The sequence below is a fragment of the Bolinopsis microptera genome, chromosome 12 (assembly GCF_026151205.1).
Source record: "Bolinopsis microptera isolate Bmic1 chromosome 12, MBARI_Bmic_1.0, whole genome shotgun sequence".
NCBI classification, from domain to species: domain Eukaryota; kingdom Metazoa; phylum Ctenophora; class Tentaculata; order Lobata; family Bolinopsidae; genus Bolinopsis; species Bolinopsis microptera.
The window spans coordinates 645,022-672,534 of NC_087083.1; the positions used below are offsets into that span (position 1 = coordinate 645,022).

General features: G+C 39.4%; 2 protein-coding genes and 1 long non-coding RNA gene across 3 annotated transcripts; 2 read left to right on the plus strand and 1 right to left on the minus strand.

Annotated features, from left to right (window-relative positions):
* Positions 1 to 1,259: 1,259 nt before the first annotated feature.
* LOC134824020 (uncharacterized) lies at positions 1,260 to 7,426 on the minus strand. The gene is made up of 7 exons (XM_063835667.1): positions 7,306 to 7,426; positions 6,688 to 7,191; positions 6,028 to 6,528; positions 5,095 to 5,739; positions 4,331 to 4,822; positions 3,567 to 4,067; positions 1,260 to 3,314 (listed from the first exon to the last, which is right to left on the minus strand). Exons 1-7 carry the CDS (start codon positions 7,423 to 7,425, stop codon positions 2,211 to 2,213), a joined length of 3,867 nt encoding a protein of 1,288 aa, XP_063691737.1. The 5' UTR covers position 7,426; the 3' UTR covers positions 1,260 to 2,210.
* Positions 7,427 to 8,465: 1,039 nt separating this feature from the next.
* LOC134824475 (uncharacterized) lies at positions 8,466 to 15,540 on the plus strand. The gene is made up of 2 exons (XM_063836380.1): positions 8,466 to 11,171; positions 15,484 to 15,540. The coding sequence occupies exons 1-2, from the start codon at positions 8,466 to 8,468 to the stop codon at positions 15,538 to 15,540; spliced, it is 2,763 nt and encodes a 920-aa protein (XP_063692450.1).
* A 3,135-nt stretch (positions 15,541 to 18,675) lies between these two features.
* Positions 18,676 to 23,785, plus strand: LOC134824437 (uncharacterized). Its single transcript, XR_010161420.1, has 5 exons — positions 18,676 to 19,265; positions 19,435 to 19,665; positions 21,501 to 21,815; positions 22,009 to 22,135; positions 22,360 to 23,785. It is a non-coding gene; the product is annotated as an uncharacterized LOC134824437 (long non-coding RNA).
* Positions 23,786 to 27,513: the final 3,728 nt, after the last annotated feature.

Consider the following 27,513-nt stretch of genomic DNA (forward strand, 5'->3'; position numbering starts at 1 on the left):
TTGTTGTAGATAGAGTTGCAGTATTTGGAAAAGTATTCTTTTAAAACTTTTAAAGCTTTGTTGACTACAACTGATATCTGCTTAGTGGTACATTTACTGGCCCCAGCTATAAATCTAGACTTATAAGGATTCTTGTGAAGTTTAGGAATCCAAAAGATTCTCGGTAGACAAAGGTTGTCCTCAGAAACACGAATATTAAAGTTATCTTTAATGAAGTTCACATGTTCCTGAATAATATCATCCTCTACAGAGTTAACCGGATGATAAGTAGAATTGCCACGACACTCTAGAGAAGTGAGATCGTAGCCAAGTTCGTTGAGAAGGGTTAAAAGATAAAACTTCTTGCAGACAAAAACATAATTATTTGAAGCTTTATCTACGGAGCAAATAATAAAAGAAGAAGAAAGACTGTCGAGATAAGATTTAACATCATCCCTTTGTAGAATGGAATTGTAGGGAGTGAAGTTATTAGGGGAGGAGGAGAGGAAGTTAAGGCGATTGGTGAAGATCCGGGAGACCTCATCTTTCCAATCCTGGAATTCCAAACATGAAAGTCCATGTTTCCTAGCCATACGGGTGGCGAAGTTGGCTGAACACTCGTTGAGGCTCTCCAAGATTTGCTCAGGAGGAACAGACACAGGTTCCCTAAATTTGGTACCGTAACTCATGATGCCTCTTAAATCCTCGTGCTCAATGAAAGCAGGGTCACCGGTGATGATGTGGCCTCGAGGCTGATAGCAATAAGGGTTACTGGAACAGGGGCAATCACCTTCCAGGATGGAGGAAATAGTAGTATTATCAAGTGATTTAAGGAATCTATTATAATTAAAAAGCTTACGCCCGACAGGAATATCGTACTTATAGTAAACTTTTAAGGGAAGGAAAGGCGTAAGGTTTGGAGGGAGAAGAGTCAAGATCCTAGAGTCACGAATGACTGACTCTATTCGGAGTTTATCAAATATTTTAGAACAATAGTGAAAAGTGATAAACTCGCTATTAACAGAGGTGATATTAGGAGAAGAAGTGCTGTCTTGGCCAGCAAAAGATTGTATAACAAGGAAAATGGCTCCAGATTTGCAGAGGGAATGAGAGCTAAGTTGCTTGAGCTCGCCTTTTTGAAGGCTACTTATATCTTTATAAAAGTTGTATTTGCTTTCAGACATTTTTCTTTTTAAACTTTCATATTTATTGTCAATCTCTCTTAAAGTGAGAGTCCTTTTGTATATTCTATCTTCATGGCTTTTGTTTTTCTTTTTTCTGCCATGTCCTCTTTTATATCTTTTTATTTTACTTTTAAAATAAATATCGTTAAAGTTGCTTTTAGAAATATTACCAGAACCTTTTATGTTGTCATTGAGACCAAGAGGGTGAGCAGTGCTCAGGAGATTAATCCAAAGAAGTTCCCTGTCAGCTAAGGCCAGACGAGGGTCTTCAGTAGAGGAAGGGTCAATAAAATCAATAATTTGAATGGAGGCGTCATGAAAATTATGACCGGGAGTATTAAAGTGGTCATGGACAAAGGAGGATTTGCCGGCTTTAACCGAAGCACGGTGTCCATTCATGCGTTCATTAAGGCGCTGTTCTGTGAGCCCAACATATTGAATACCACAAGAACAAGTGAGGAGATAGATAATAGAAGAAGATTTACAAGAAAAGGATTCAGAGTGAGTTAACATGAAAGAATTATTAGTAACGTAACTGGTGAAAATATTACTTGACTTGAATGGTTTACAGGTGAGACATCTTGACTTATTACACGGTGTTATATCAGGGGAAATAATACTGTTGGGATGAATCCAAGTGTTGGATGTGATGTTATATATTTTATTTCCTTTCTTAAGTCAAGAATTTACAGGACAAACTTAACAGCCGACTCCAACTGAAAAAGCCCTGGGAACCATCACCAACCAGATGCCTTGGGGCTGCCAAGGTTAAGCGGGCGTTAGGTGACATGAACTAATGTTCTCCCACTGTCACAGTGCAGCCAAGCAGAGTGCTGTTGTTCCAAGAACACTCTTTATAACCGGATCACACACTGCCGCTGCTTCTCGTACCGTAGCTAGGGCGGGCAGCTCACGCCCCTGTTTGGTCTAAGGAACAGAAAACATGAAGGGAAACACTCCTGAAGAACTGTGCCAAAGGGGGTAAAAATATCATAAAAAGGGCCAACTAGCAAAAACTAAGGACGTAAATCATATAATAACAAGCTATCACTTGGCGCATCCGGCAGGGCGGAGGAATCGCCACACACTTTCAAGTACGTGTTTCTCCACTGCTTCTTGACTCCCAGTGTGGAAATATCCACTCAAAAAAGCATCGAATTCCCCACTCACATGTACTGATTTATCTCCAGTCAGAGAGGCCCATGTTTGAGCCTCCTCGTGGAGTCCAGTCTGTGATATCCACAAGTAATACTCGTTCTCGAACATAAACACGACATAGTCGCGATAACTTGCCATTCCCTTGATTTCACCCTGGGGAAGACCAGCAAAAGCAGTGCTCCCTTCATCTTCTCCATCCATCTCCATCTCCGACTCATTCCAATTCCAGCAGTACACTGTCCTTCTTGGTTCGCTTTTAACAAAGAAGAATGTTTTACCGTTGTTGTAGTCAGTAAAGGCTGCGTCCACAACCCCCTCAATTCCTGGCCATTGTTCAGCTACGTTCAGAGGGTACCCTGCCGATACCACCGGGAGGTTGCTATCATCAGCTTCTAGCCTAACGTAAGTATCACGTGATATGACGTAACCGTACTTTTCGGTCGGGTGATTGAAAGCTGCGTTTATTTCCATTATACATTCCTCATCGGGTTTCAGGCATTGTCTTGGCTCGAGATTCAATATGACAGCGTTAAACTCGTTCACTTCGCCTACTTTACCAAAGTCAATAGTGAAATTGACCACCGGAACCTCCGAAGTGTCTGTTCCCGGATCTTGCTGGATCTCGTGATCTTCCGTCATATCCATCTCGTGTGGATTTGTTTTTCCTTCGTTGTAGGGGTCCGTAAATCTGCCGTAGAAATTGGCATGTGCTTGAAACAGCACCTGGGTCTGATTTGTGTACGTGTTTCCAGCGTTTCCAAGGAACATGTCATCCTCGCTCCATGGTTTATCCAAGTTAACCCAGCTCTTTATATCTATCAAGAAGCCATCGCAAAGTGGTGTGATTTCTTCGTAGTTGGTGGGCCAGCCAGAACCAGCATCCCCCCAGGGGTAACCGGAGACGTCACCACCTTTGTTAGGGCAGCCACCACCTGTCAAACCAAACTTGACTCTGTTCATGTGATGATGTCCGAATGTTGCCAAGCCGTACACCTGGAATTATAATCAAATGTCACGTGATATTGTTAAAGGTAAGAGTCTAATTCAAAATATACATCATGCATGTTTTAAACTAATTACAACACTACAAATCTATAACATTTATTGAGGACGTTACAGAAGGAATATATTGAATGTTGTTTGAGGAGGCCTCACTCTCCTCACGTCCGAATACGGCGTTTCTCTTGTCGCTAATGTGGTCATTTTATTAAAGGTAAAATTCTTACAGCTAAAATTTTTAAATACCTGTTTCGGTTCAGTTTCTTTCTCCATGGGAATCTTTGGAAAGTTATCCGGCACTGTGTTCTTAATCGCGTGGTTTCTTCTCACCAAACCCTCGTAATATTTCCCATCAGGTCGAATGTAGGTCTGGTGTGTCTCCCCACTGGTATCCACCATAACAAATAACATTGAGAGGTATGTTTCAGGTGCATTATGGTAAGATCTCTCCATGACGTAAACTTCTATATCTACTTTATTTAAATCAACTCTCTGCCAGTTTACAGTATGCACTCTTTGTCTCAGCTCTTCAAGAGTTTTCGGCATCATGTCAGTTTCTGGGTTTCCCTGACCTATGTTTGCCCACACTCCAGCGTCATCGAATAGATGAAATCGGATGACGTCGTTGAAATTTTCTCGGATATCTATACCAGCTCTTTTACCGAGAGGGCCGACTTTATTCGCTGTTGGCTGCACTTTCATCATGTGCCACGTGACTCCCATGTGTGGGAAGTCTGGTGAAGACATCTGAAAAGGGTCATAATGAGTCATAATTATGACTAATGAGCCAAATGAAATTCAAAGACTATTGTTCGAATATTGGGATATGCGTTCCATTTTCGTGAGTTATAGGTATGGGGATGAGGTTAACTGATGACATGTTCATAAGCGGAGAATATTATGCAATCTTTTCAGTCAGAAAACGTATTTTAAAATACTAGAAATTTAAAGATTACTCGCGAAATATCACAAAAAGATTAAAAAAAGCTCTTAGATTCATCATGACATACCTGGCAGTAATAGAGAGGAAGTTCGATAGGAACATGATCATCATATTTGTCCCCAAACTTAGGGTGATAAATCGGCAAATCAATCCAATTCAGCCATCCTTCCTCCGAAACCTCTACATCTCCAAAAGTGTAGTTAAACTCAGCTTCATATTTGGGGTCGATGTTCATGTAGTGCTCTTCAAGAATCTCCAGTAATTTTCTAATGTCGTCGTCCTGTTCAGCCGTTTCTTTGTCCCTCAGATCAACTAACGCCATTTCTTTTTTCTCCACAGGAACACCCTCTCTTCCTTGCTCACGATAAACTCTGATAAAACCATTTTCCTGGAATCTCCAGACCCCATGCTTTCCGTCTCCAACTAACAAAGCGGTCTGCTCATGCATTGACATGAACCGATGTGTGCCGTGTGTCGCCATGAAACCAGAAGAGGAAGGGTCGTGAGGCATCCCCGAATTGGAATGGTAGTAATAGGGATCGTCCCTCTCTCTTCCATGCTGAAGGATAATTAATTATAATTAAAGGATAACTAAATATAATTAAAGGATAATTCAGTTAAAATCAAGAAAATGGCACATTCAAAGCAACATCGGTTATATTTTTATATTCACTGGATGGAAACAAATTTTAATTTCAAAGACTTTTTTGCAAAAATTTATTCCAAGATCTCCAAAAGGTTAAATGGGATAAGTTTTATCTGTCAAACTTGCAAGAACTGCGATTAGATAACTGCGATTAGATAAAAATAGATCAGATAACAGAAACTAACCTGAGTGTTACAAGCTCCTGTGTGGTTAAATAAAGACTCTCGGATTCTATGCATATAATCTGAGTCCACAATCGAATGATTAACTAGTTTCACAATCTCTTCGTCTATTACAACACCATCAAATTTGTTTTCCAACTCATCAGGAATACACTGCCTCTCCGTAAGATCCAGTTCAACATTTACATAGTCATTCACTTTGCCAATTTTACCAAAATCAATGGTAAAATCAACCACAGGAACTGCGGAAAAGTCAGTTCCAGGATTTTCCTGAATTCTGTGATCTTCCGTTAAATCCAACGTGTACGGATTTATTTTTCCTGCATTCCACGGATCAGTGAATCTCCCGTAAAAGTTGGCATGAGCTTGATATAACACTTCAGTTTGCTCCTCAAATTCATGACCAGCATTTCCAAGGAACATTCCATCGTCATTCCACGTTCTATCCAGGTTAGCCCAAGTCTTAATATCAATCACAAAACCATCGCAAAGTGGTGTGATTTCTTCGTAGTTGGTGGGCCAGCCAGAACCAGCATCCCCCCAGGGGTATACGGAGACATCACCACCTTTGTTAGGGCAGCCACCGCCTGTCAAACCACTGGCAATTCGAGCCATGTGGTGATGTCCGTACGCTGCTAATCCGTAAACCTAAATTAATGAGAATATCATACATTGAGAGGAAATTATCTTGACCGGTTTGAAAGTCTTATATAAAAGCTTACAAGATTTTATAATTACTAGGATTATATACTATTGAGGGAGCAAAAGCCAAGAATATCAAAACTACAATATAATGCGGATAATAAATGATTCAAAATTTAAATTGCACTATCTTTGCATCTCTTTTGATTTATGGTTACAGGTGAGTTAAAGATCATTCTAGTGTTATTCGCATGATCATGAAGCAAGAAACTGACAGTGCAGACTTCTAAATACCTGTTTTGCTCCAGCTTCCCCCTCAATGGGTATGCTTGGAAAGTTATCCGGCACTGTGTTCTTAATCGCGTGGTTTCTTCTCATCAAACCCTCGTAATATTTCCCATCAGGTCGAATGCAGGTCTGGTGTGTTTCCCCACTGGTATCCTCCATAACAAATAACATTGAGAGGTATGTTTCAGGTGCATTATGGTAAGATCTTTCCATAATGTACACTTCAATATCTATTTTCTCCAGGTCTATCCGTTGCCAATTCACGGTTTGCGCCCTTTCCGTCAGCTCCCTTAACGTTTTAGGCATCTTATCAGTGTCAGGATTTCCCTGACCAATGTTTGCCCAAACTCCTGCATCGGGAAAGCGGTGGAATCGGATTACATCGTTAAAGTTCTCTCGAACATCAACCCCTGCTCGCTTACCAAGAGGACCGACCTCGTTAGCTCTAGGTTGTGCCTTCATGATGTGCCACGTGACTCCCATGTGTGGAAAGTCTGCACTTGACATCTGAAAATATTAAAAATGAAATCATGGCTCTCTGTCCGATGAATTGATAAGTAAAGGCTCAAGGAGATAGATTTTTTCTTTCCGTGTCGAAAAGTTCATGAAATTGAATGGCAATAATATGTATTAACAAATTCAGTCCACCATATAACCAAATCATACCTGGCAGTAATAGAGAGGAAGTTCGATAGGAACATGATCATCATATTTTTCCCCAAACTTAGGGTGATAGATCGGCAAATCAATCCAATTCAGCCATCCTTCCTCCGAAACCTCATCTCCAAAAGCGTAATCAAACTTATGGTTAGGGTCGATATTCTTGTAATTCATACTTAGAATTTCAAGTAATCTTTCAGTCTGCTTTTGTTCTTTGGACTGCGTTTCTTTTTTAATATCTTTCAAGTCCCTCGCGTCAATTAAAACCATTTCCTTCTTCTCCTCCGGTACTCCTTTTTTACCTCGTCCCCGATACACCCTGATAAACCCATTCTCCTGAAATCTCCAAACACCATGCTTACCCTCTCCAACTAATAAAGCGGTCTGCTCATGCATCGCCACGAACCGATGTGTGCCGTGTGTCGCCATGAAACCTAGACCGGAAGGGTCGTGTGGCATTCCTGAGTTGGAGGAGTAGTAATCAGGGTCCGTTTCCTTGTCCCTGGCGTGCTGAGGGGTGATTCAGTTAGAAAAGAACGGGAGAGTCATTTAAATGAAAATATCATGTTATAATGCTAACTAAAATGTCAATGACGCTAATCTAGAAGTGTTTAATAAACCAACTTGGGTGCTGCAGGTCCCCGTGTGATAAAAGAGATTTCTCATCGCATCGTCGTGAGGTTGTATTACAGAGTGGCCCTCTGGTAGAAGTATGAGTCCGATGACGAGGAAAATCAGCATCATCGGTCCTACGCGGGAGTAACAGTTTTGGTTTAATATTGACGAGAAGGAGAAGCAGAAAATACTATAGAAACGTAATTAAAGTTTCGATGATATGCAGATGGTGTCAATGGAACAGGGAACTATGGTTGCAATTGAGGACCTGTACGCAGTGTACGGCCTCCGCAGTTTTAATCGTGAAAGTATAACCGTCCCTCAGAAATGAGCATCTAAACAAGAAGAAATAAACAATTTGCGTCACGATTCGAGAATAAACAATTCGCCAGACGCCAGACGGAAGAACAAACAGTAAAGCAACAAGTAAATTGAATCATGAGGTTGGGCGGGATGGGAGAACGTAGGTTTATTTTTCTTCCTAATTTCTCCAAAATCTAATACCTTAGTACACAATATTTATACATCACAATATTTATACGAATTTCGATTTTTCGTATAAAATTTATGTCGTATAAAATTTATGGGTTATAAATTTTGTGTCGTATAAATTTTCCATTCTCAAGCCGTATGTTGATCAAGTTATCAAGAAACTAGGACTCCCAGAAAATCAAAAGGCACTCTTAATATGGGATGATTTCCGTGGTCATACTGCATCTAAAGTACAGAACCTATTGCCATCATTGAATATAGTTGCTAGTGATGTACCTAAGAACCTCACCCATTTGCTTTCTCCTCTTGATCTGACGGTAAACCGTACATTGAAACGAATCGAGCAAGATGACAGTGCAGAATATATCAGTGCTGAGATTACTAGATGTCTTCAGATTTCTCCGCGAATAGATGACATTAAAGTTAACACAGGAAAGCCTATTCTACGAAATTTGCACGCAAAGACTATCACGAAAGCGTTTGCTTACTTTCAGGGACCAGAAGGCAAACAAAACATTCTGCAAGGGTGGAAAGCTGCAGGAATTTGGAAAGCAGTAAAATCATTAAGAGACGCACAGAACATAATGGACACTAATGGCTTAGTGGATCCGTTTTCTCGTCTTACACTGATTGATTAATTTCTATATTTCTATTTTCCAGTCATTTAGATGGACCGTATGGGTAACGCCAGCGGCGGAGAGACGACAACATCACCCTCCGTAATGTTTACCTCAGCTACAGGACGATCCCTGTTTGCTACACTCCTCATCAGCTTCGCCACCTTTAACATACGTGGCCTCGGTTCTTGTGATGATCCAGACGACATCCACAGCAAACGGGAGCAACTGGGTACCGATTGTCTACGGTACGGCATAGATATCTGCGCTATTCAGGAGACTAAGGTTGTAAAACCGGATTCTTGCAGTCTTAGCAACGGATACAAACTCTTATTGTTTGAGCAGAAAAATGGCCGGCACTATGGACTCGGTTTTGTTATCAGTCCCCGATTTATTGACTATGTGGTATGCTGGAACAGTATCAGTGATCGAGTAAGCTTTTTGGACCTAGAACTCCCTACAAAATCAGGAAAATTTATCAAATGTAGGGTGGTCAATGTATATGGGCCACACAAGAAACTTGCAGAAAATGATCAACAACTGTTGATCAATTTCTACGGCCAAGTTAGGGACGCTCTAAATGTCCCTGCTAATGTTGAGATATTTGTTTTGGGGGATTTTAATTCAAAGTTGGGAAAAATGACTACTTCAGATAAGGACTTTGGTTTTGGTCGTTTCATGGGTAAACATGGTATGGGTTTGCGCAACGATATGGGGGAAAACTTGTTAGACTTGTTATCAGAATTTGACCTCTTTGCCTCCAACACTGGTTTTTATCATCCTGCTCGACATACGACCACCTACACTGGCTGGAGGAAGGACTGGAGTGCCGGGCGAAATAGTAAAAAGACGATCCCGGTCTATTCTCAGATCGATTTCATTCTGTGTCGGAGTAGGTCGAAGCCAATGCTACAAGATTCTAGATCTTATGCAGGCACTTTGACATACTCTGATCACAGATTTGTTGTCACTAGAGTAGACTTTAAGGACATCTGTCTTTGCTATAAACGCCACTCCAAGACATCCTTAAAGTTCAACACCTCTGAACTCACCTCGAACCCCACCATTCAGGTGAAATATCGTCAATCCTTAGATGATAACTTAAGTAACACTGTTTCTGCTCTGGATCCAAATTCAGACTTGAATGGCTTACTTGAGTCCATAAAGGATGCTGCAAAATCGTCAATTGGTGTCATCAGACACAGGAAACGTAATCGCAGCGACGATGATGAGGTGAAAAACTTATCTAGCCAGCGTTACTTGTTGAGACAGCAGCTTAATGATAACCAGTCTTTAGACAGAACCTCACTTAGATCATCTATTAACTGCCTCACCAATCAGATCAAGCAGAGACTTTCTAACATACGATCAGCTGCTGCTGATGCTATCTGTAATACCATCAGTTCAACAACAGATAGTAAGAAAATGTTTGAAGCTGTTCGAACCCTGAACTTACCTAAAGCCCCTTCTTGTATTGGTGTTCATGATGAGAAAGGGTGCAATATTGCAACAGACACTGGTAAAGCTGCCGTAGTTGCTAAGTACCTTGAGCAACAACTTACTCGTGATGAAGCACCTTTAGAACCTTTTGTAGGACCTCCTCGCCCACTAGTTAAGCCATTCACTAGTGAAGAAATCGGATCAGCTGCCAGAAGTCTCAAAAATGGTCGAGCTAACGGCCCAGATGGAATTCCTAACGAGCTTCTCAAGTATTCTACTGGATCAGTACACAGACGTTTTGCAGACATTATCAATAGAAGCTTCGAGACCAATTCCTACCTTGACCCCATTGGACAGGCAAACATTACCCCCTTACAGAAGCCAAATAAGCCCATTGGTCCAGTGAAGAATCTACGACCCCTCACTCTCTCAAATGCTGTTAGAAAGATTCTTTCAATGGCAACCTTGAAGAGAATTGAGAATAAAGTCAATGCCTTCACTGGTCCATGGCAATGTGCTTACAAGCAGGGTAGATCATGTGCTGACATTGTATGGTGCCAGCGTGTGATGTTATCAGTTGTCCAGAGGAAGAGGTGGGAATACCATCGTATGGGGATCGATATGTCTAGTGCCTTTGACACTATACGACGATCTACCATCCTCGATCTTCTTGTTGAGTGTGGCTGTGATGATGACGAAGTCCGTTTGGTAAGACTTTTGCTTTCCAACACCAAGCTCAAAGTCAATATCAACGGTACACTGTCTGCTGAATTCCAGAGTTTTCTCGGTGCATTCCAAGGTGACTGTCTGTCTGGATGTTTGTTCACACTTGTCTTAGCGGGTGCCTTGCGTGACCTCCGTAACAGGCTTGAAACTGCAATGAATAGGCCTAACCCACCTATCACCGATATCGGTCTTCCACTTGACAGTGAGTATGCTGATGATATCGACTTCAATGATGAAGATGAGGACAATTTGAGGGAGCTGTTGCCTATTGCAACAGAAGTCCTTAAAGATTGGAATCTCTTCGTTAACGAAGACAAAACTGATTTCACTCATGTGTACTTAGCTGAAAAGGGAGCTAAAGACGATCAGGGTAAGCCAATTGCAGGGAACGAGCTCTGGAGAAAGAGTATCACGCTTGGCTCCATGCTTTGTAGTAAGGAGGACATCTCTAGAAGGATATGTCTGGGATATGCCGCGTTTAACAAATACAAGAAAGCTTGGAACCATAAGATCCCTCTGAGCAAGAGGCTTCTGTTGTATGAGGCTCTGGTAGTATCCGTTTTAATGTACAATTCATCTTGCTGGGCTGCCCCTAAATCAGTATTGGAAAAACTAGATATTGCTCACAGACGTCATCTGCGATCAATTTTGAATTACAAATACCCTCACATCATTTCCAACAAGAACTTGTATAAACGCTGCAATAGCGAACCATTGTCAGCTAAAGTGGCTCGTAGTCGGTGGAGGATGCTCGGACATGTACTGCGTGGGCCTACAGATGGTCCAGCCTATTCGTCGCTTGTTTTTGCTGTTAACACCTTACAGCTTCAAGGGCGGCGTGGAAGACCGCAGTCAAACCTTTTCTCACTGATTCTACACGACCTTAGTGTTCGAAAATTATCGTTAAATAATTTATGTGATTTAAACAGTTTAACTTTAATCGCTCAGAATAGAGTTAAATGGAGAAGTATGCAAATTGCATGACTTTTGTTTGAGAAAGATTAGGGGACAGAAATGTTTACTCTGTTTACTATCTGTTTCTTAGAGCTTTTGTTTATATATATATAGTCACTAAACGGATTTTTTTCTGTTCTTTGGGAGATTGATGCAATCGTATAAAATTAATGCCGTATAAAAAATATCCGTACAAAACTCGTGACGTACAAATATTCTGTACTAAGGTATGCGGAAAGCTGATGAACTATTGACTTATCCGACTTATGATCAGTGATAACATTACACTAATTGGTATCCCCTATTAGTGCTAAAGGGGTTGAAATCAAATTATATATCAGCCGTTCATCTTTTTACATTTAAGTTTAACTAAAACTAAAAGTTTACATAAGCTGTTATGCTGTAAAACTAAAGAGTAAGACAGTTGCGTGACAAAGGCCCTCCGCAAACCGCAAACCCCGCTATGCGGCGCCATCAATCATTTGATTTTGCAGCAAAATGTACAATATCCCGGACAATTTAACGTTCGGTCGATGCAAAAAATATTTGGGATTACAAAAAGCTCCAAGGGGCTGTGATAGTAGTAGTAGTATGGGGCACCAAAAAAGACCCGACCTCTTTTTTAAACTTGAAGGACCAAAACTTTGAAACTGTTTCTTATCTGAATTATAGTCACGTTCAGATTATGGAAACTTAATTAAAATGTCGATGATATGGGGCTGGTTATCTTGATAGTGCCAATGGAATCGGGGAAGGTACACGACATCTGTCCGACAGCGACATCTGTCCGACAGCACTATTTTCTTGTGTTTGAAGTGATATCTCAAATTTGGCACATAGAAATTCACCCGAACTTGCACAAATTATTTGTCTTAACTCTTAAAGCTATCTTACCACTAAATAGTTTCAAGAAATTAATCGTATCGTTGGATCTCCAGATATATGCCTTGGAATTTCACTGCAAACCACCGAATTGGAGATATTTTTTGTGTTTAAGGTGATATCTCAAATTTGGCACATGGAAACTCGAACAGATGTCGCCCAATCAACAGGGAACTACCTATGGTCGAAAATGAGGACCTTAACTGCCTTCACATTTTTAATCGTGAAAGTATAATGGAGAGCATCTAAAGGAGACGGCGGAGAAGGAAATAATCAATTAGCGACACGATTCGCGAATAAACAATTCGCATATACGTATATGCTTCGAACTTTTTCAGCCGTACGTGATATATTAAGTACAGAATACGAAAAACGCGTTTACAAGACGCCAGACGGAAGTCTTGTAAACGCAGGACTTGTAAATAAACACTGATAGGGGGCTGATAGGGGGTACCAATTAGTGTAATTTTATCACTGATCATATGTCGGATAAGTCAATAGTTCATCAGCTTTCCGCATATTAGATTTTGGAGAAATTAGGAAGAAAAATAAACCTAGGTTCTCCCATCCCGCCCAACCTCATGATTCAATTTACTTGTTGCTTTACTGTTTGTTCTTCCGTCTGGCGTCTTGTAAACGAAATTAAACAATTCGAGTCACGATTCGCGAATGAACAATTCGCATACCTTATCAGGTCCTAGCGTTCATCTTAATGTCTACCTGTACTGGGGACCCCAGGCTATTATGTTTATAAACACGAATAAAGATTCGGTTAACGGGTGATACTCGTAAAATATCTGTTCCATATATTAGGACCGTCGACGAGTCCAACTCGGCCGGCGCGCGTCCTGGTAGGTTGTAAACCTACAAAGATTCGGCGGAATGACACTGACAGGCTGAGCGCCGCCCAGTAATGTCCGTTCAAATAAAGTCCGTTCATTTAAGGTCCGTTCAAGTTAAAGTCTGTTGAATTTTTTTTCAAAAATTTTCCATTTCGAACTTTTCGAACATTTCGAACCCATTTGATGAAGTTGATATGTGACATAAGACACTGATCATGAACACATATTTCAACATGTTTACTGCTTAACGACTGCTTTTATTGCTTACTGTATGAAAAATGGATTTAAAAATCATTTGCTAAAATTTTTAAAAATGTCAAAAAAAGATGAAAAAATTCGGATTTTTGATGGTTTTGAATGCCTTCTATCTAGCTTTCATATTAATGTCCGTTCACAATTATGTTCGTTTATTTAATGTCCGTCCAAATAAGGTCCGATAAGGTATATCACGTACGGCTGAAAAATTTGAAATACAAAATACGGAAATTTACAAGACGCCAGACTAACAAACAGTAAAGCAACAAGGAAGTCGAAGAAATTTGTTTCAGAACACTCAAACAGGCAGATGTATTTGAATCATGAGATTAAGAGATCGGTTTTTAATTGAATCATGAGATTGGGCGGGATCATAGAAGAACTTAAGGTTTCTTTTTATCTTCCTAATTTCTCTGAATTATCCGACTTATGATTAATGATAACATTACACTAATTGGTACCCCCTATCAGCCCCCTATCAGTGCTAGGGGGGTTGAAATCAAATTATATATCAGCCGTTTATTTTTTTACATTTAACTAGAAGTTTACAAAAGCTGTGATGCTGTAAAGACATGAGTTGCGTGATGCAAAGGCCCTCCGCAAACCCCGCTATGCGGCGCCATCAATCGTTCGATATTTTTCATATTATTTACAGTTACGATCAAGCAATAAATATAAAGTATTGCACCTAGCGATCGGCATTTAATTGAATCATGAGATTGGGCGGGATAGAAGAACGTGAGGTTTCCTCTTCTTCCTAATTTCTCCATTTACCTGGGGACCTCAGGCTATCATGTTTATAAATATAGAGATTAGGCGGAATGACAGGCTGAGCGCGGCCCAGTAAATTATTTACAGTTACGATCAAGCAATCTTACTATATATAAAGCGAGACGATATATATGGTTCCGTACCATTTTACTGACACCACGGCATCAACTTTAACGCGACTTTCCGCAAAAACCGTAAAAAATATACAACTGAAACTTTGTTGACTGGGTCAAATGCTTTAATGGCCTCCAAATCAGCAAGAAAAAATAAAAAATTGGCCTTGGTCAAGAAATAGGAGTTTTAGAGCCCAAAATTTGGACTCCCAAGTGGTGTCAAAAACGCGAATTAAATAGGTGATAATTATTTTAGTCTCTTGAGTCTTGACACCATTTTAGGGTTATACGGGTTCCTGCTAGTAAATATAAAGTATTGCACAGCGATCGGTATTTAATTGAATCATGAGATTGGGCGGGATAGAAGAACGTAAGGTTTCCTCTTCTTCCTAATTTCTCCATTTAACTAGACATTTATGCATAATGCTGTTATGCTGTAAAACTAAAGAGCAACAGACAAAGGCTCTCCGCAAACCCAGCTAGCTAATGCTATGCAGCGCCATCAATCATCCGATGTTGCAGAAAAATGTACCATATACCAGGCAATTTAACGTTCGGTCGATGCGAAAAATAATTAGGATTACAAAAAGCTCCGAGGGGCATCAAAAAATACCAGACTTCTTTTTTAAACTTGAAGGACCAAAGGCAAAGGGCGCCAAATGGTAAAGTTATGCAATTACAAAAAGTTCCAAGGGCATCAAAAATACCAGACTTCTTTAATTTTTTTAACTTGAAGGACCAAAGGGCCCCAAATGGTAACGTTATGCAATTACATTTTCAACGATCTCATTTAATGACTTCCTAGATCGAGCGCACGTTAGCATGATATTGATATTGATAATGATATACGATATATATATATACAAGACGCATATCTGATATCACAAGCAACATGACAAGTCACGTGCGAGGGGCAAACCTACCATGACACCCAACCATCATGTTTCTTGACGAAGATGGTATTGGTAGGGACTCAGTGTCACTGTTTCTTAAAATCGCAGGTACGTTTTCTCAAAAACGTTTATAATCGTTCGGAGGTAATGCATAATGCAATTTATTCTTGTTCCTAAGAATTGTAAATTTGATTCTTTTCAGCTTCAGTACTGTCAGTACTACAGTTTGATCACTGATAGAATATCGAAGAGGGAATGAGAGAAAAGACAATTTTTTTGAGAAAAGACAATTTTATTATTTATCACCAATTCAATACATAATCAATAAATATATATCCGCATAAATTTGATTTAAAATGAAATGATACAAGTATGCTAGCAGCTAGCGCGCTTGTATTTGATCAATATAGTTATACAATTACACGCTGTTAAAATGGGTCTCAATGAAAATGACAGTTACGAGTTTCGGAACAATTACTTTTTGTCAACATTTAATTTGCGATATCCTCCCCGATAACATTAACCATTTAATTTAAACATGTCGACCTTTTTAGGGCGGATCAAATCTGAGCGGCAAAAATTATCGATGGCTCTAATAATATTGTAAAAGAAGAAAAATTTGCTTAGATATTAATAGCCGTAGGGTAGACCTTCAAATGACAATGATATGTTCATGTTATTATTAATGTTAGTACCGATTATATTTAAAGTGCCGTTATAGCACCGGGATTCGTACCTGTTTTTATAAATGATTAATATAATTCGAACGATAACACTAACAGTAACAGTAGATTTGCTACTATCCTGCCCCAAAAAAAAAGCTTGATTTGCTCATAGTCATAATGTCCAGTTTTAGCCTTAGGCCTAGGGTATTTAGGGTATTACGAGGCCGTGAAGCAGTGGCGTAACGTTGCCTGTTCACTGTTACCCCCCCCCCCCCCCCCCCCCCCCCCCCCGCCGAAAAAAGCGCCCCTCTGTTGGCGCCCCCTCCCCTTTTGGTTCCCTCCTTAAAAATAAAATTGAACAAATTAGGTGATTTTAGAGGATACGCCGGTAAAATCTTTAAAAAAGTGTGTATCTAGAAGTAGAGCATAACGCGCAGTTTTGCTATTACTTAACTTTTAGTTAAGTTTTCGAAATTTTCCCACATTCAATTTCAAACGACGATTTGGCCCCCCCCCCCCCCCCCCCCCCCCCCCCCGCGTCAGCGGGGCTATGCTATAGATACACACTTTTTTAGAGATTTTACCGGCACATCCTTTGTAGGTTTATTGCAGGTTTATAACTTAACGGGTGATACTCGTAAAATATCTGTTCCATTTACCTCAGGCTATTATGTTCATAAACATAATATAGAAATTTGGCGGAATGACAGGCTGAGCGCGGCCCAGTAACTGTTCCATATATTGACGACGAGTCCAACTCGTCAACCTACAAGTTTATAACCTACCACTACCAAAACGCTTACTGGGCAGCGCTCAGCCTGTCATTCCGCCTAATCTCTATTAACTCTATTTAACAACATTAAAGCCTGGGGTCCTCAGGTAACCAAGACGCACGCCGAGTTGGACTCGTCGACGGGATCCTGATATTTGAAACAAATATTTTACGAGTATCACCTTGCTACACGTTGTAATTGTATACCTCTAGCACTCGTGCACGCGAAGCGTGCACGCCGCGGCCGGCCACGCGCGATCAAATGGGGTTACAGTGTGTGTCAAGTATCACTCGTTAACATATCCTATATTAAAATCACCTAATTTGTTCAATTTTATTTTCAGGGAGGGGGCGCCAACATGAAGTACTTGAACAGGGGCCCAGGAACCCTGACCGGATGGGGCTTAACTTTGAAAGGAAAAGAGTTGGAGACATCCGGTTTTTTGTAACATGTTCCTCTTTTAAAAGTAACGTTACCTCTCCAGGAGGAAAATTCAAGACAACGTAATTGTTGAGTTATCTCAAAATCTCCAGAAAAGTCCCCTTTCGGGCCGATCAAAAGTTTCGGTCGCGCTAAATCACTCTACAGTCGATTTTCTTATTTCATCACTTTTAGTTTCGCATTGGATAAAGCACATGTTATATCCGCGCGTTACGTGTGATCATATTTAATCCTGATTTCCCAATTACGTTTCTACTACATGCAGCTTTATACTTTGGATTTCAAACTTCGAGTTTTCGTCAACAGTCAATAATTATCCATGATTCATCTGCATCTAGGGGGTGCACCATAAAAATAAACTTGCTTGGATTTTAAAAATTTTTGTACCATTGTTTTTTAGAGACTGTGAGAATTTTCACAATACCAAATTTGTCATACCTTTTTGGCAAGATCAGTGAGTTTCGCCTAGGTGCCATATTTGATGGTGCGCGGCTTCTGGAGCAAAATTAGCTGTAAAAGTCGCGTAATTTGACCACATTTGACCAAATTCGTTGATTTTTGTCGTATTATTTGGACATATCTTCAGTTCCTTGAATGAGATCATTCTGAAAATTGGCGACAACCTTCCAATAGGGCTTTCACGACTGTCCGAAAAATTTGGTGGATATCGGAGTTGATATAGTGATCAAAATGGGGCAAAATACGCTGCTTTTCGCTGTAACATAATGTCTAATGGTTGGATATGCTATAAACTTTTCGGACACTTTCCTTGTAAGTCTATGAGTAAGCTTACCAATTTTTGTTGCAATCGGAGGTTGGGAAGGATACTTAATATCTATTTCATATTTGTTTGAAGAAAATTGTGCTGGCCGAAATTAGCGCTAAAAAACCATCCTACAGTCGGCACGCGCGGCTCACTGTCGATGGCGCACTACCTACTGCATCAGTGCCACTTGTGTTATACCTTAAATGTAGTTATGAGTTATAATCCTATAAGTTTAATGAATAGCTGTTAAAAATGTTGATCCTCATTTGCTCGCAGGTGTACTGACATATGCTATAGGTACAAATAGAATTGTAATCAATCCTAGAAATAGTGCGCAGAGCTGGTTTTGTGGTTAAGTTTTGTAGTTGGAAAGTGTTTTTAATGTAGAGTGGGATCAGCTCTGAGGATTTATAATTCGCATCATTTAGTCGTTTCAGAACCTAGAAATAGTGCTCAAAGCTCGTTTTGTGGTTAAGTTTTGAAGTTGGAAAGTGTTTTTAATTTAGAGTGGGATCAGCTCTGGGGATTTGTAATTCGCATCATTTAGTCGTTTCAGAACCTAGAAATAGTGCTCAGAGTCGGTTTTGTAGTTAAGTTTTTTAGTTGATTGTAAACCGAGACGGTGCCCGGGTGGTTCTAATGACCAATTTAAATCTTAACAAATATATTATAAAAATTGTAATAATCCCTCACAAGGGCACTGCACTCTTCACAGTGGCTGCGCTGCAACTAGCGCACAAATTTGGCGCCCCGCCGTCAGTCGAACTAAGTAGACCTTACGTCGATTTATCGTTAACAACGCATGATTTTGCCATTTGCACAAATATTGTAAAAATGCGCGGTCGAGCCGCGCACAGTCAACACAATTTTTGATGAAACAGCTACAAGCTAGAGCCAATATACTCTGCAAGCTTTTCAGTCAGCCTCTTCCACATACCAGGCAGCATTAATTTGCATTACCTCTTCCACAAGTACTCCACTCAAAAATTAGATTTCTAGAGCTCAATCTAGGATCATTTCTTTGTGCACTGTTTCAAAACGCGATCGTACGCTACCTTTTGTTCGCAGTTTTTTACCTTCTGTTCACAGCTTTTTTAAAAATTTGTTATTCATTGTGTATTGGCATATTTGTTATATGCTTTTTATTGTTCATGAAGTTGATGACATGAGCATATTATTGTCATGTTTTGTTGATCGTGCAAATTTTAAATTGCTTTATTATACTATACTTCTCCGGTTTTAGAAAATGGATTCTGTGAATTCTAATAAAGATACACGCCCTCATATTGAGCTAAATACTCTTTTCGAGACAGGAGCATGATTAACCAATGGATCGTTTGTGAGTAAAAATGTTCAAGTTTCTATTAAGAATGCTTTTGTTTAGATAAATTCATCGTTCAAAATATTATGGCTCAACGTTATTAGTATTACCGTACACGTATCTATTTTACAGTTACTCTATTTTAGGATATGACCCGATATTTTATATTACTGTATCTATTTTACAGGACATTTCTACCGTCAGTACCAATCTGCTCAGCAACTCCTTTTCTAACAACCATCATATGGCCATCGGTATATAGGACGACCTCATAAGACCTTTCCGGACATCCTACAAGATCAGAAGATACTGGATTGCAATCTGATAAGGTTCGTTGGCTCATGAGTGATAGAGATAAATGGAGAGAAGCGCTGTCACGAAACTGGAAACTCGTTCCAGACTTCATCGACCTAGGCAGGTAGGCATTTTACAATTATTTCAGAATAATATGACCTGACATGTTAATTATTACCGTATCTGTTTTACAATTACTTCAAGATATGAATCAGTGTTCAAAAATGCGTCAATTCAAGTTGGTCTAGTTCGATCGGCCCTTCTAGAACTATATCCGTGTTTCCTAAAAAAGGTTCATCATTTTTTCCAGTTGTTTCTTGCACCCTCTAGATCTCCTCCCATATTTGGGCCATTCGTATCGGCCAATTGAGCAGAAATTCAGGAAGCTTGGTTTCAGATATTTTTGTGATATCAGACATGTGTAATTGTACGCTCCTGTCACCAGTGTACACATCATTTTAGACTACTAGTTCATCTTCCTATGTGGTTATTGGCCTTTTGTTATTAACCTCATTACACACGGTTAGCAAGCTGTTTCCACCTCACTTTCCTTAATTAGGCTTCTTTGTCACCCCTTTTGTTTACTCTACAGACTGACAGGCTTAGTTATACTCCATTAATTGGATGATGTTAGTTTAAGACCGGCATATGTGTCACGTGAATATATTTAGAGGCAATCAGGGAGACTGTCGGGACTCTTTCTCTGTATTACTCTTGATAAAACGTATTACTCTCGTAAAACGGTGAATTCAACGGTAAATGTACTTAAACGCACTTTTAACCTTAGTTGTAGTGAACGCTGAACTTAGTCGTACTGAACGTACGTTCCAATCATTTTGTAGTGAACGTTTGTGAACGTTAGTATACGTTAGTCAATATTTTGATAATTTTCCGATAGTTTTTAACTTAAGATGGATACAATGAGATAAAACCATGTTGTTGGAATTAGACAGTAAATAAACAATGACCAAACTGACCAACTATGGTTACCACAGCAAATATACTGTTCTCGTATCTTGCGGTCGATTTAACGGTCTGTTCATGGTACTTCCCAAAAGATTTGGGGTATGATTACCCTGAAGGCTGAAACTTAAGAAGTCAAAGGTAAAATTGTTAAACTTAAAGTTGCTCAAGGATACGTTTCTTTCTCTGGAATTTGATCTTCCACAAAACTTCATTAGGGATCGATGTGTAAAATGTACATCGTTCTTATATATACGATATTATAGTATAACAACCATTCAGCTCAAGATCAATCAACATTTGTATTTGTAACATACCTCAAGGCCCTGAAGGCCTGGCAATGGAAACGCTAGTACTTTGCCGGATAATTGGGCTATGTCCTGCATTTTAATTTCATAATAGCAATTAACTTTCCTTATGTTCCGAACGTTAAAATTTTTTAGCGAACGCGTTCACAAACTATTTTTAGTGAACGTTCCGTACGTTAGATAGCTGAGCGTGGTGATTAAATCACTCTACACTTGAATTTTGACATTCTTCTAAAAGACCTCCCGAAAATTCATGAATAACCTGATTTTAAGGTTCTTTGATCTAACACTGCCGGCGTCTCTTCCGAGGTTGTCTAATCTATTTATCAATTTAGCTCGAGAGCTTTAAACAAACATTGCACGTGCCTCGGCTGCCCCGATGGAGTAAAACATTTAGCTAGAGCCATGATCATTAGTGGCAGTGGCTATCCCTGCTGCATATAATGCAGTACGTGTACTAATAGCAGCAGATATGAAATAACAACAAGATTGCTTACTGATTCGCTTGCAAGAAATTCCTGAGCTGAATAGGGCCGGTAGCTCAATTAAAGCACTAGGCATGTAACCCGGAGGTTGGCGGTTCATACCCGCCCCGGCATTATGCCGTCCCATGATTTTCCGAATTGCTTACCAGTGGTAGTTTAACCCTGGAAATGAAGTTAAAGATTATAATTGTATTATTTTATAGGGACGTACTAAAGAGAAGAAATTAACGAGGTCAGCGATATGAAGAAGACTGAAAGTAAAAATGTGCGACTGTGCGTACTAAATCACTCAACACTCAAATTTTAAGATTTTGAAAACTGTCTCGACCACTTGATATGACGTGGTAGCCTGTGAGCGTGTAGACCGCTCCTCTTTCATTTTTTTGAGTAGCCGATCCAAAACCAAAACCTGTGACCTGGGTTTACATGAGACGTGGGAGCCTGTGAGCGTGTTAGTTTCTCAAAAATATGTCGGAGGAGGGGATAGAATATATGCAAAAAGATGTCCGAAATATAAGGTAAGCACTTTTATTAATAATAATATCACCGTTTTTCGTCGTTTATTGCAGAATAAATTTTAATAACGTACGTCTCTGCTATATTTATCCTTTTACGCTCCAGCATAATCCAGGAGATCTCTGAAGTCTCGTTTCTCTTTGTATTACGTAGATCAGAGATTATTACATAATTGATAAACAGTATAAATTACAGGAGTTCCCGGTCTTGGCTTGGAAACTACGTCAAAAATCTGGGCCAGACACTAGAAACATCGATTTTGCGTGGCGATCTGTTCCTAAATCACATTGTTGAAGGAATTCCTAGAGCAAGTACTAAGGAGGTAAACCGATTTCTTACAGACATAGAGTCTGTTGCAATATGCTGTACCTATTTAGAAATTCCACCCTAATTTTAAGACTCTTTGATCTATAGCTTCCAGCGTTTTTATCGATTTAGTCCCACAGCACTAAACAAACATTGGAGATAGATGATACAATTTTGCGTTTGTAAATAGACATTTATTTTTATATACAAGTCAAAGATTACAATTGTATTATTTTATAGGGACGATATAATAACGGCAAACGAAAAAAGATCAAGTCTCTATATCCAGCCGACATTATAAGTTCCTCGGAGTTAGGCGGGCTAAATTTCTTGAAAAAAGTCATTATAGGATTTACAGAAATCAGCGATGGAGAAGACTGAAAGTAAAGATGTACATTGTACGTGCTATGTCATTCAACACTCGAATTTTAACATTTTTAAAACTGTCTCGACCACTTGATATGATATTCTAAGAATCTGATATTTCATTGCATGCTTTAGTTAGGAGTCTTCTTTCTCGGAGTATGTAGCTGATATCTTAAAACATAGATATCAGCTACAGACTCCGAGAGTCTTGAAGCTCTGTTACCACCACCCCTGGTGCAATTCCGTCGGGTTAAAGACGGAGAGACAGGAACTCTCAGGGAAGGTCATGGCCTGCTACGTGCAACTCGTAGTCGTATGTAGTGTTCCTGGTAGGTGTTACTTATAAATCTGGTTAACGGGATCTTCAAACAGTTGATACACAGTTGTCTAGGTACTGTCATGTCTAAGCGGAAACTTGTCTCTGGCCCTCACCTATGGGTTTATATCTCAAACCACACAGTGTCCATGTCCTGCTCCTGAATATTTCCATATTTTTGAACTGCAGTCCATTAATATTGCTAAAAGTAAAAGTGATTTCAACTACTATACCTTTAAACCTGTAACGTCACTGTAGACCGCTCCTATATCCTTGCTTCCAGTTTCCGATCCAGAACTAAATCCTGGCTTATACTAAACGTGGTCAGTGGTAGCCTGTGAGGGTGTAGACCGCTCCTCTATTGTTTTATGTTTATCTATATCGGTATTTTGATTGTCCGATCCAAAACTAAATCCTGGGTTTCCAAGAGACGTGGTAGCCTGTAAGCGTGTAGACCGCTCTTTTATCTTTGTTTTGAGTGTCCGATCTAAAACCAAAACCTGGGGTCGGTTACATGAAACGTGGGAGCCTGTGAGGGCGTTAGTTTCCTGCGAAAGGAGTTATTTGCTCATACTTGTGCATTGTGGAAAGAGCATGGTTATGCTCTAAGGCTAGTAGAGGTTATTACATCCTTTCCTTTGTTGTAAAGATGGCTAGTCTCTTTCTTCACCTACGCATATATGATATAAGATCGCGCGCGTTCCGCGCATTTTGTTCAATTTAAAGTCAATATTGTAAACAAATAAGTATAATTCGTATAACTTTGATTAACGTTTTGGTTACGAATATTTTACTGCCGATCATTAAAACTTTGACTGTATTGTTATTTAGACAATTTCTGATCATTTCGTGTAAATATGCCCAAATACTTTTACTTAGTTAAAATGTTATGATCAAAACAAAATGGAAGACTTTTACTTGTTTTAAAATGCACTTAACTCTATTTACAGTTAAGCTAGAAATTTCAAAATTGCTAGATAATGATATTTAGACCATAAATTGTATGTTGTATTAAAAATCATACTAAAAGGATTGTTCTGGAATTTATGAAAAGCATTTAAAGAGTGCTCATAATATATATCTTGTCAAAACGCGCGAAAACGCGCGAAAATACTTAGTTTGCAATTTGCGCTTTTGCAGCCACTGTGCTCTTGATAGGAAAATGCCTCACTGTGTAGAACAGCAACTTTACGATGGAATTTAAACCTCATCTGACAAATATCGCGAAAACTTAAAGTTTTGTGTGCTCCAACCGCCAACGGCCAGAATGAATGACTCAATCAAACGAAAAATTGTATCACAACGGGACAAGTTCCCATCCTCATACAAACACTATCGTCCCTAATGAAATAATAACACATGTATTGTAAAAAATGCACTCTAGTGAAAGCCACACTCATCTCATCTTATCTTATCTTATCTTATGAGGATTCGTTGCGACGCAACAAGGCCATCGAATGAGTCGACCACAGCTTTGTTATTTTACTTCGGCATTACCTGCATTACAATGTAAACTAGCACTTTCAAGGAAGAGCTTTACAAGAAGCCGAAGGATCGTTCCTAAGGCCAGCAACGGTTAAGGCACTATGCCACACTTTCTTCGCCCGAGGCTTCGCTGTGTTGATCAAGCACAGCTCCTCATTTAACCCTCACACCCGATTTCTCGAGCATTCGGCTGAGTGAACCGTGGGGCTACATAGACAACTCGGGATCCTTAGCAGAGCGTCAACGACGCTCACCCCACGACTAGGCAGGCAGAGGGATTCGAACTCGCAATCTTACGATTACAAATCCGATGATCAACCAACTACGCTACCTGGCCACTGATTTTTCTTCAGTATGAATTGTCCCTCCTTTGATGTAGTGGTGCTTGTTTGGCTCAGCTTCTTTCTTCTTATGCAGGTTTTGAACAAGAAGTCTGTGCTTAACACGATCCTCCAAAGAGCGGTCTGGACTAATGAAGACTGAGCTCAACTTCTCTGATTGTCGCAGCTTTCGAGCTTGACTGATTTTTTGATAGGCTGTTACTGGACAGAGTAACCTTGACTGGCTGAGTAGTTTTCTCCTTCGACTTGCCAATTCTACTGAGCTCCATTGCTGGTTTCAGTCCAATCTCTTCAAAAATTTCTTCGACAGTTTTGTTCAAGTCTTTACTGGAATCTTCAGGCAAACCAAAAATCATAGTGTTCTTGCTCCGGTCTTCTGCTTGCACCACAGACTTGACGACTTCCTTCAAAGTCTCGGCAGTAACTGAACGTCTTTCAGGTTGAAAAACCTTGACGTTTTCCTGAACTGTATCGCTGTACGATTTAAACTGACTTTCTACCGTGTCTTTGACGACGGTCTGCACTGCATGCAACTGTTTCTGCAGTCAATTATTGATTCCTGAGCGCTGATGACCAATTTCTGATTCTCTATCAACTGATCCTTGATTGAGCTCAATCTGTTTTTCATCTTCTTCAAATTGTCATTTTGAAAGCGAACCAAATGCAAACTTTTCCTTATCCTCTAGATTTAATGTCCTTTTAGTCAAAAAGTGTTTGCACAATACAGAAGTTATGTGAATTGGTTCTTCACAACCGAACTGATCCATAACTCTTGTCATCCAATCCTCAGCTTTAAACATAATACTGTCGATCTCCGTGTTGTCCACAGCTGCCATGATGCAAGGCTAAGCCACAAGGTGCTCTAAGGATTTATAATTCGCATCATTTAGTCGTTTCAGAACCTAGAAATAGTGCTCAAAGCTGGTTTTGTGGTTAAGTTTTGTAGTTGGAAAGTGTTTTTAATGACGTGTTTTATAACTCCCGGCATGGCTGCACAACAGTCTCCCTTAAGAACACTTTCCACTGTTAATACAAAATAGCATTTACGATAGTTGTTATACCAATCTGCCTTAATAAATTCGTTCATGAATTCATACACTGTAGACTGTACATTTGATTAGCAATTTACTGGGCATGCGACTTAATTGTGCCATGATGTTGATAGTTGTCAAATTTCGGGAGTTGGACTTTCCGTACCAAACTGTACCATATGGTACAATATTTGACGAAAGTCGATTATCTCGAGATCTAACTGATAGAATTTTTAAAAACTTTCCAGATATTTCCACAGCTATAAGACGGATAATCTGAGCAAGCTTGGGCGAATTTTTATTTGCCAAACTTGAGATATGACTTCAAACACAAGAAAATATCTCCAAATTGGCGGTTTAGGCGGAACACAGGAATATATTTCAAGATCTGACTGATAGATTTTCTTTAAACTTTTGAAATAGTTACATGGTTATATGGCGGATAATGTGTGAGAGTTTTGGAGAAATTCTATGTGCCAAACTTGAGATATGACTTCAAACACAAGAAAATATCTCCAAATTGGCGGTTTCTAACGGAACACAGGCATATATTTCAAGATCTGACTGATAGATTTTCTTTAAACTTTCCAGATAATTACATGGCTATATGACGGATAATGTGTACGAGTTTGGGAGAATTTCTATGTGCCAAACTTGAGATATGACTTCAAACACAAGAAAATATCTCCAAATTGGCGGTTTCTAACGGAACACAGGCATATATTTCAAGATCTGACTAATAGATTTTCATTAAACTTTCCAGATAGTTACATGGCTATAAGACGGATAATCCGTGCGAGTTTGGGCAAATTTCTATGTGCCAAACTTAAGATATGACTTCAAACACGACAAAACTGTACCATAATATGGATTGGTCGAAAATCGAGTGTTTTAGTGAATAACTTAGAATATATTTTCAATTTTCTCAAGATCTGACCGATAGATTTTCTTTAAACTTTTGAGATAGTTACATGGTTATATGGCGGATAATGCGTAAGAGTTTTGGAGAAATTCTATCTGCCAAACTTGAGATATGACTTCAAACACAAGAAAATATCTCCAAATTGGCGGTCTCGGCGGAACAAAGGAATATATTTCAAGATCTGACTGATAGATTTTCTTTAAACTTTCCAGATAATTACATGGCTATATATGACGGATAATGTGTACGAGTTTGGGAGAATTTCTATGTGCCAAACTTGAGATATGACTTCAAACACAAGAAAATATCTCCAAATTGGAGGTTTCTAACGGAACACAGGCATATATTTCGAGATGTAACTGATAGATTTTCATTCAACTTTCCAGATAGTTACATGGCTATAAGACGGATAATCTGTGCGAGTTTGGGCAAATTTCTATGTGCCAAACTTAAGATATGACTTCGAACACGACAAAACTGTACCATAATATGGATTGGTCGAAAATCGAGTGTTTTAGTGAATAACTTAGAATATATTTTCGATTTTCTCAAGATCTGACCGATAGATTTTCTTTAAACTTTTGAGATAGTTACATGGTTATATGGCGGATAATGTGTAAGAGTTTTGGAGAAATTCTATGTGCCAAACTTGAGATATGACTTCAAACACAAGAAAATATCTCCAAATTGGCGGTTTCTAACGGAACACAGGCATATATTTCGAGATCTAACTGATAGATTTTCATTAAACTTTCCAGATAGTTACATGGCTATAAGACGGATAATCCGTGCGAGTTTGGGCAAATTTCTATTTGCCAAACTTAAGATATGACTTCAAACACGACAAAACTGTACCATAATATGGATTGGTCGAAAATCGAGTGTTTTAGTGAATAACTTAGAATATATTTTCAATTTTCTCACGATCTGACT

What these genes read in the sequence shown, in the direction of transcription:
- LOC134824475 (XM_063836380.1), top strand. Translation starts at nt 8,466, where the DNA reads ATGGGTAACGCCAGCGGCGGAGAGACGACAACATCACCCTCCGTAATG. An exon ending in GCTGGGCTGCCCCTAAATCA is followed by an intron (nt 11,172 to 15,483) that starts GTATTGGAAAAA and finishes GATTCTTTTCAG; the next exon opens with CTTCAGTACTGTCAGTACTA.
- LOC134824020 (XM_063835667.1), bottom strand. Translation starts at nt 7,425, where the DNA reads ATGATGCTGATTTTCCTCGTCATCGGACTCATACTTCTACCAGAGGGC. An exon ending in GGGAAGCTGGAGCAAAACAG is followed by an intron (nt 5,740 to 6,027) that starts GTATTTAGAAGT and finishes TCATTAATTTAG; the next exon opens with GTTTACGGATTAGCAGCGTA. An exon ending in AAGAAACTGAACCGAAACAG is followed by an intron (nt 3,315 to 3,566) that starts GTATTTAAAAAT and finishes TTATAATTCCAG; the next exon opens with GTGTACGGCTTGGCAACATT.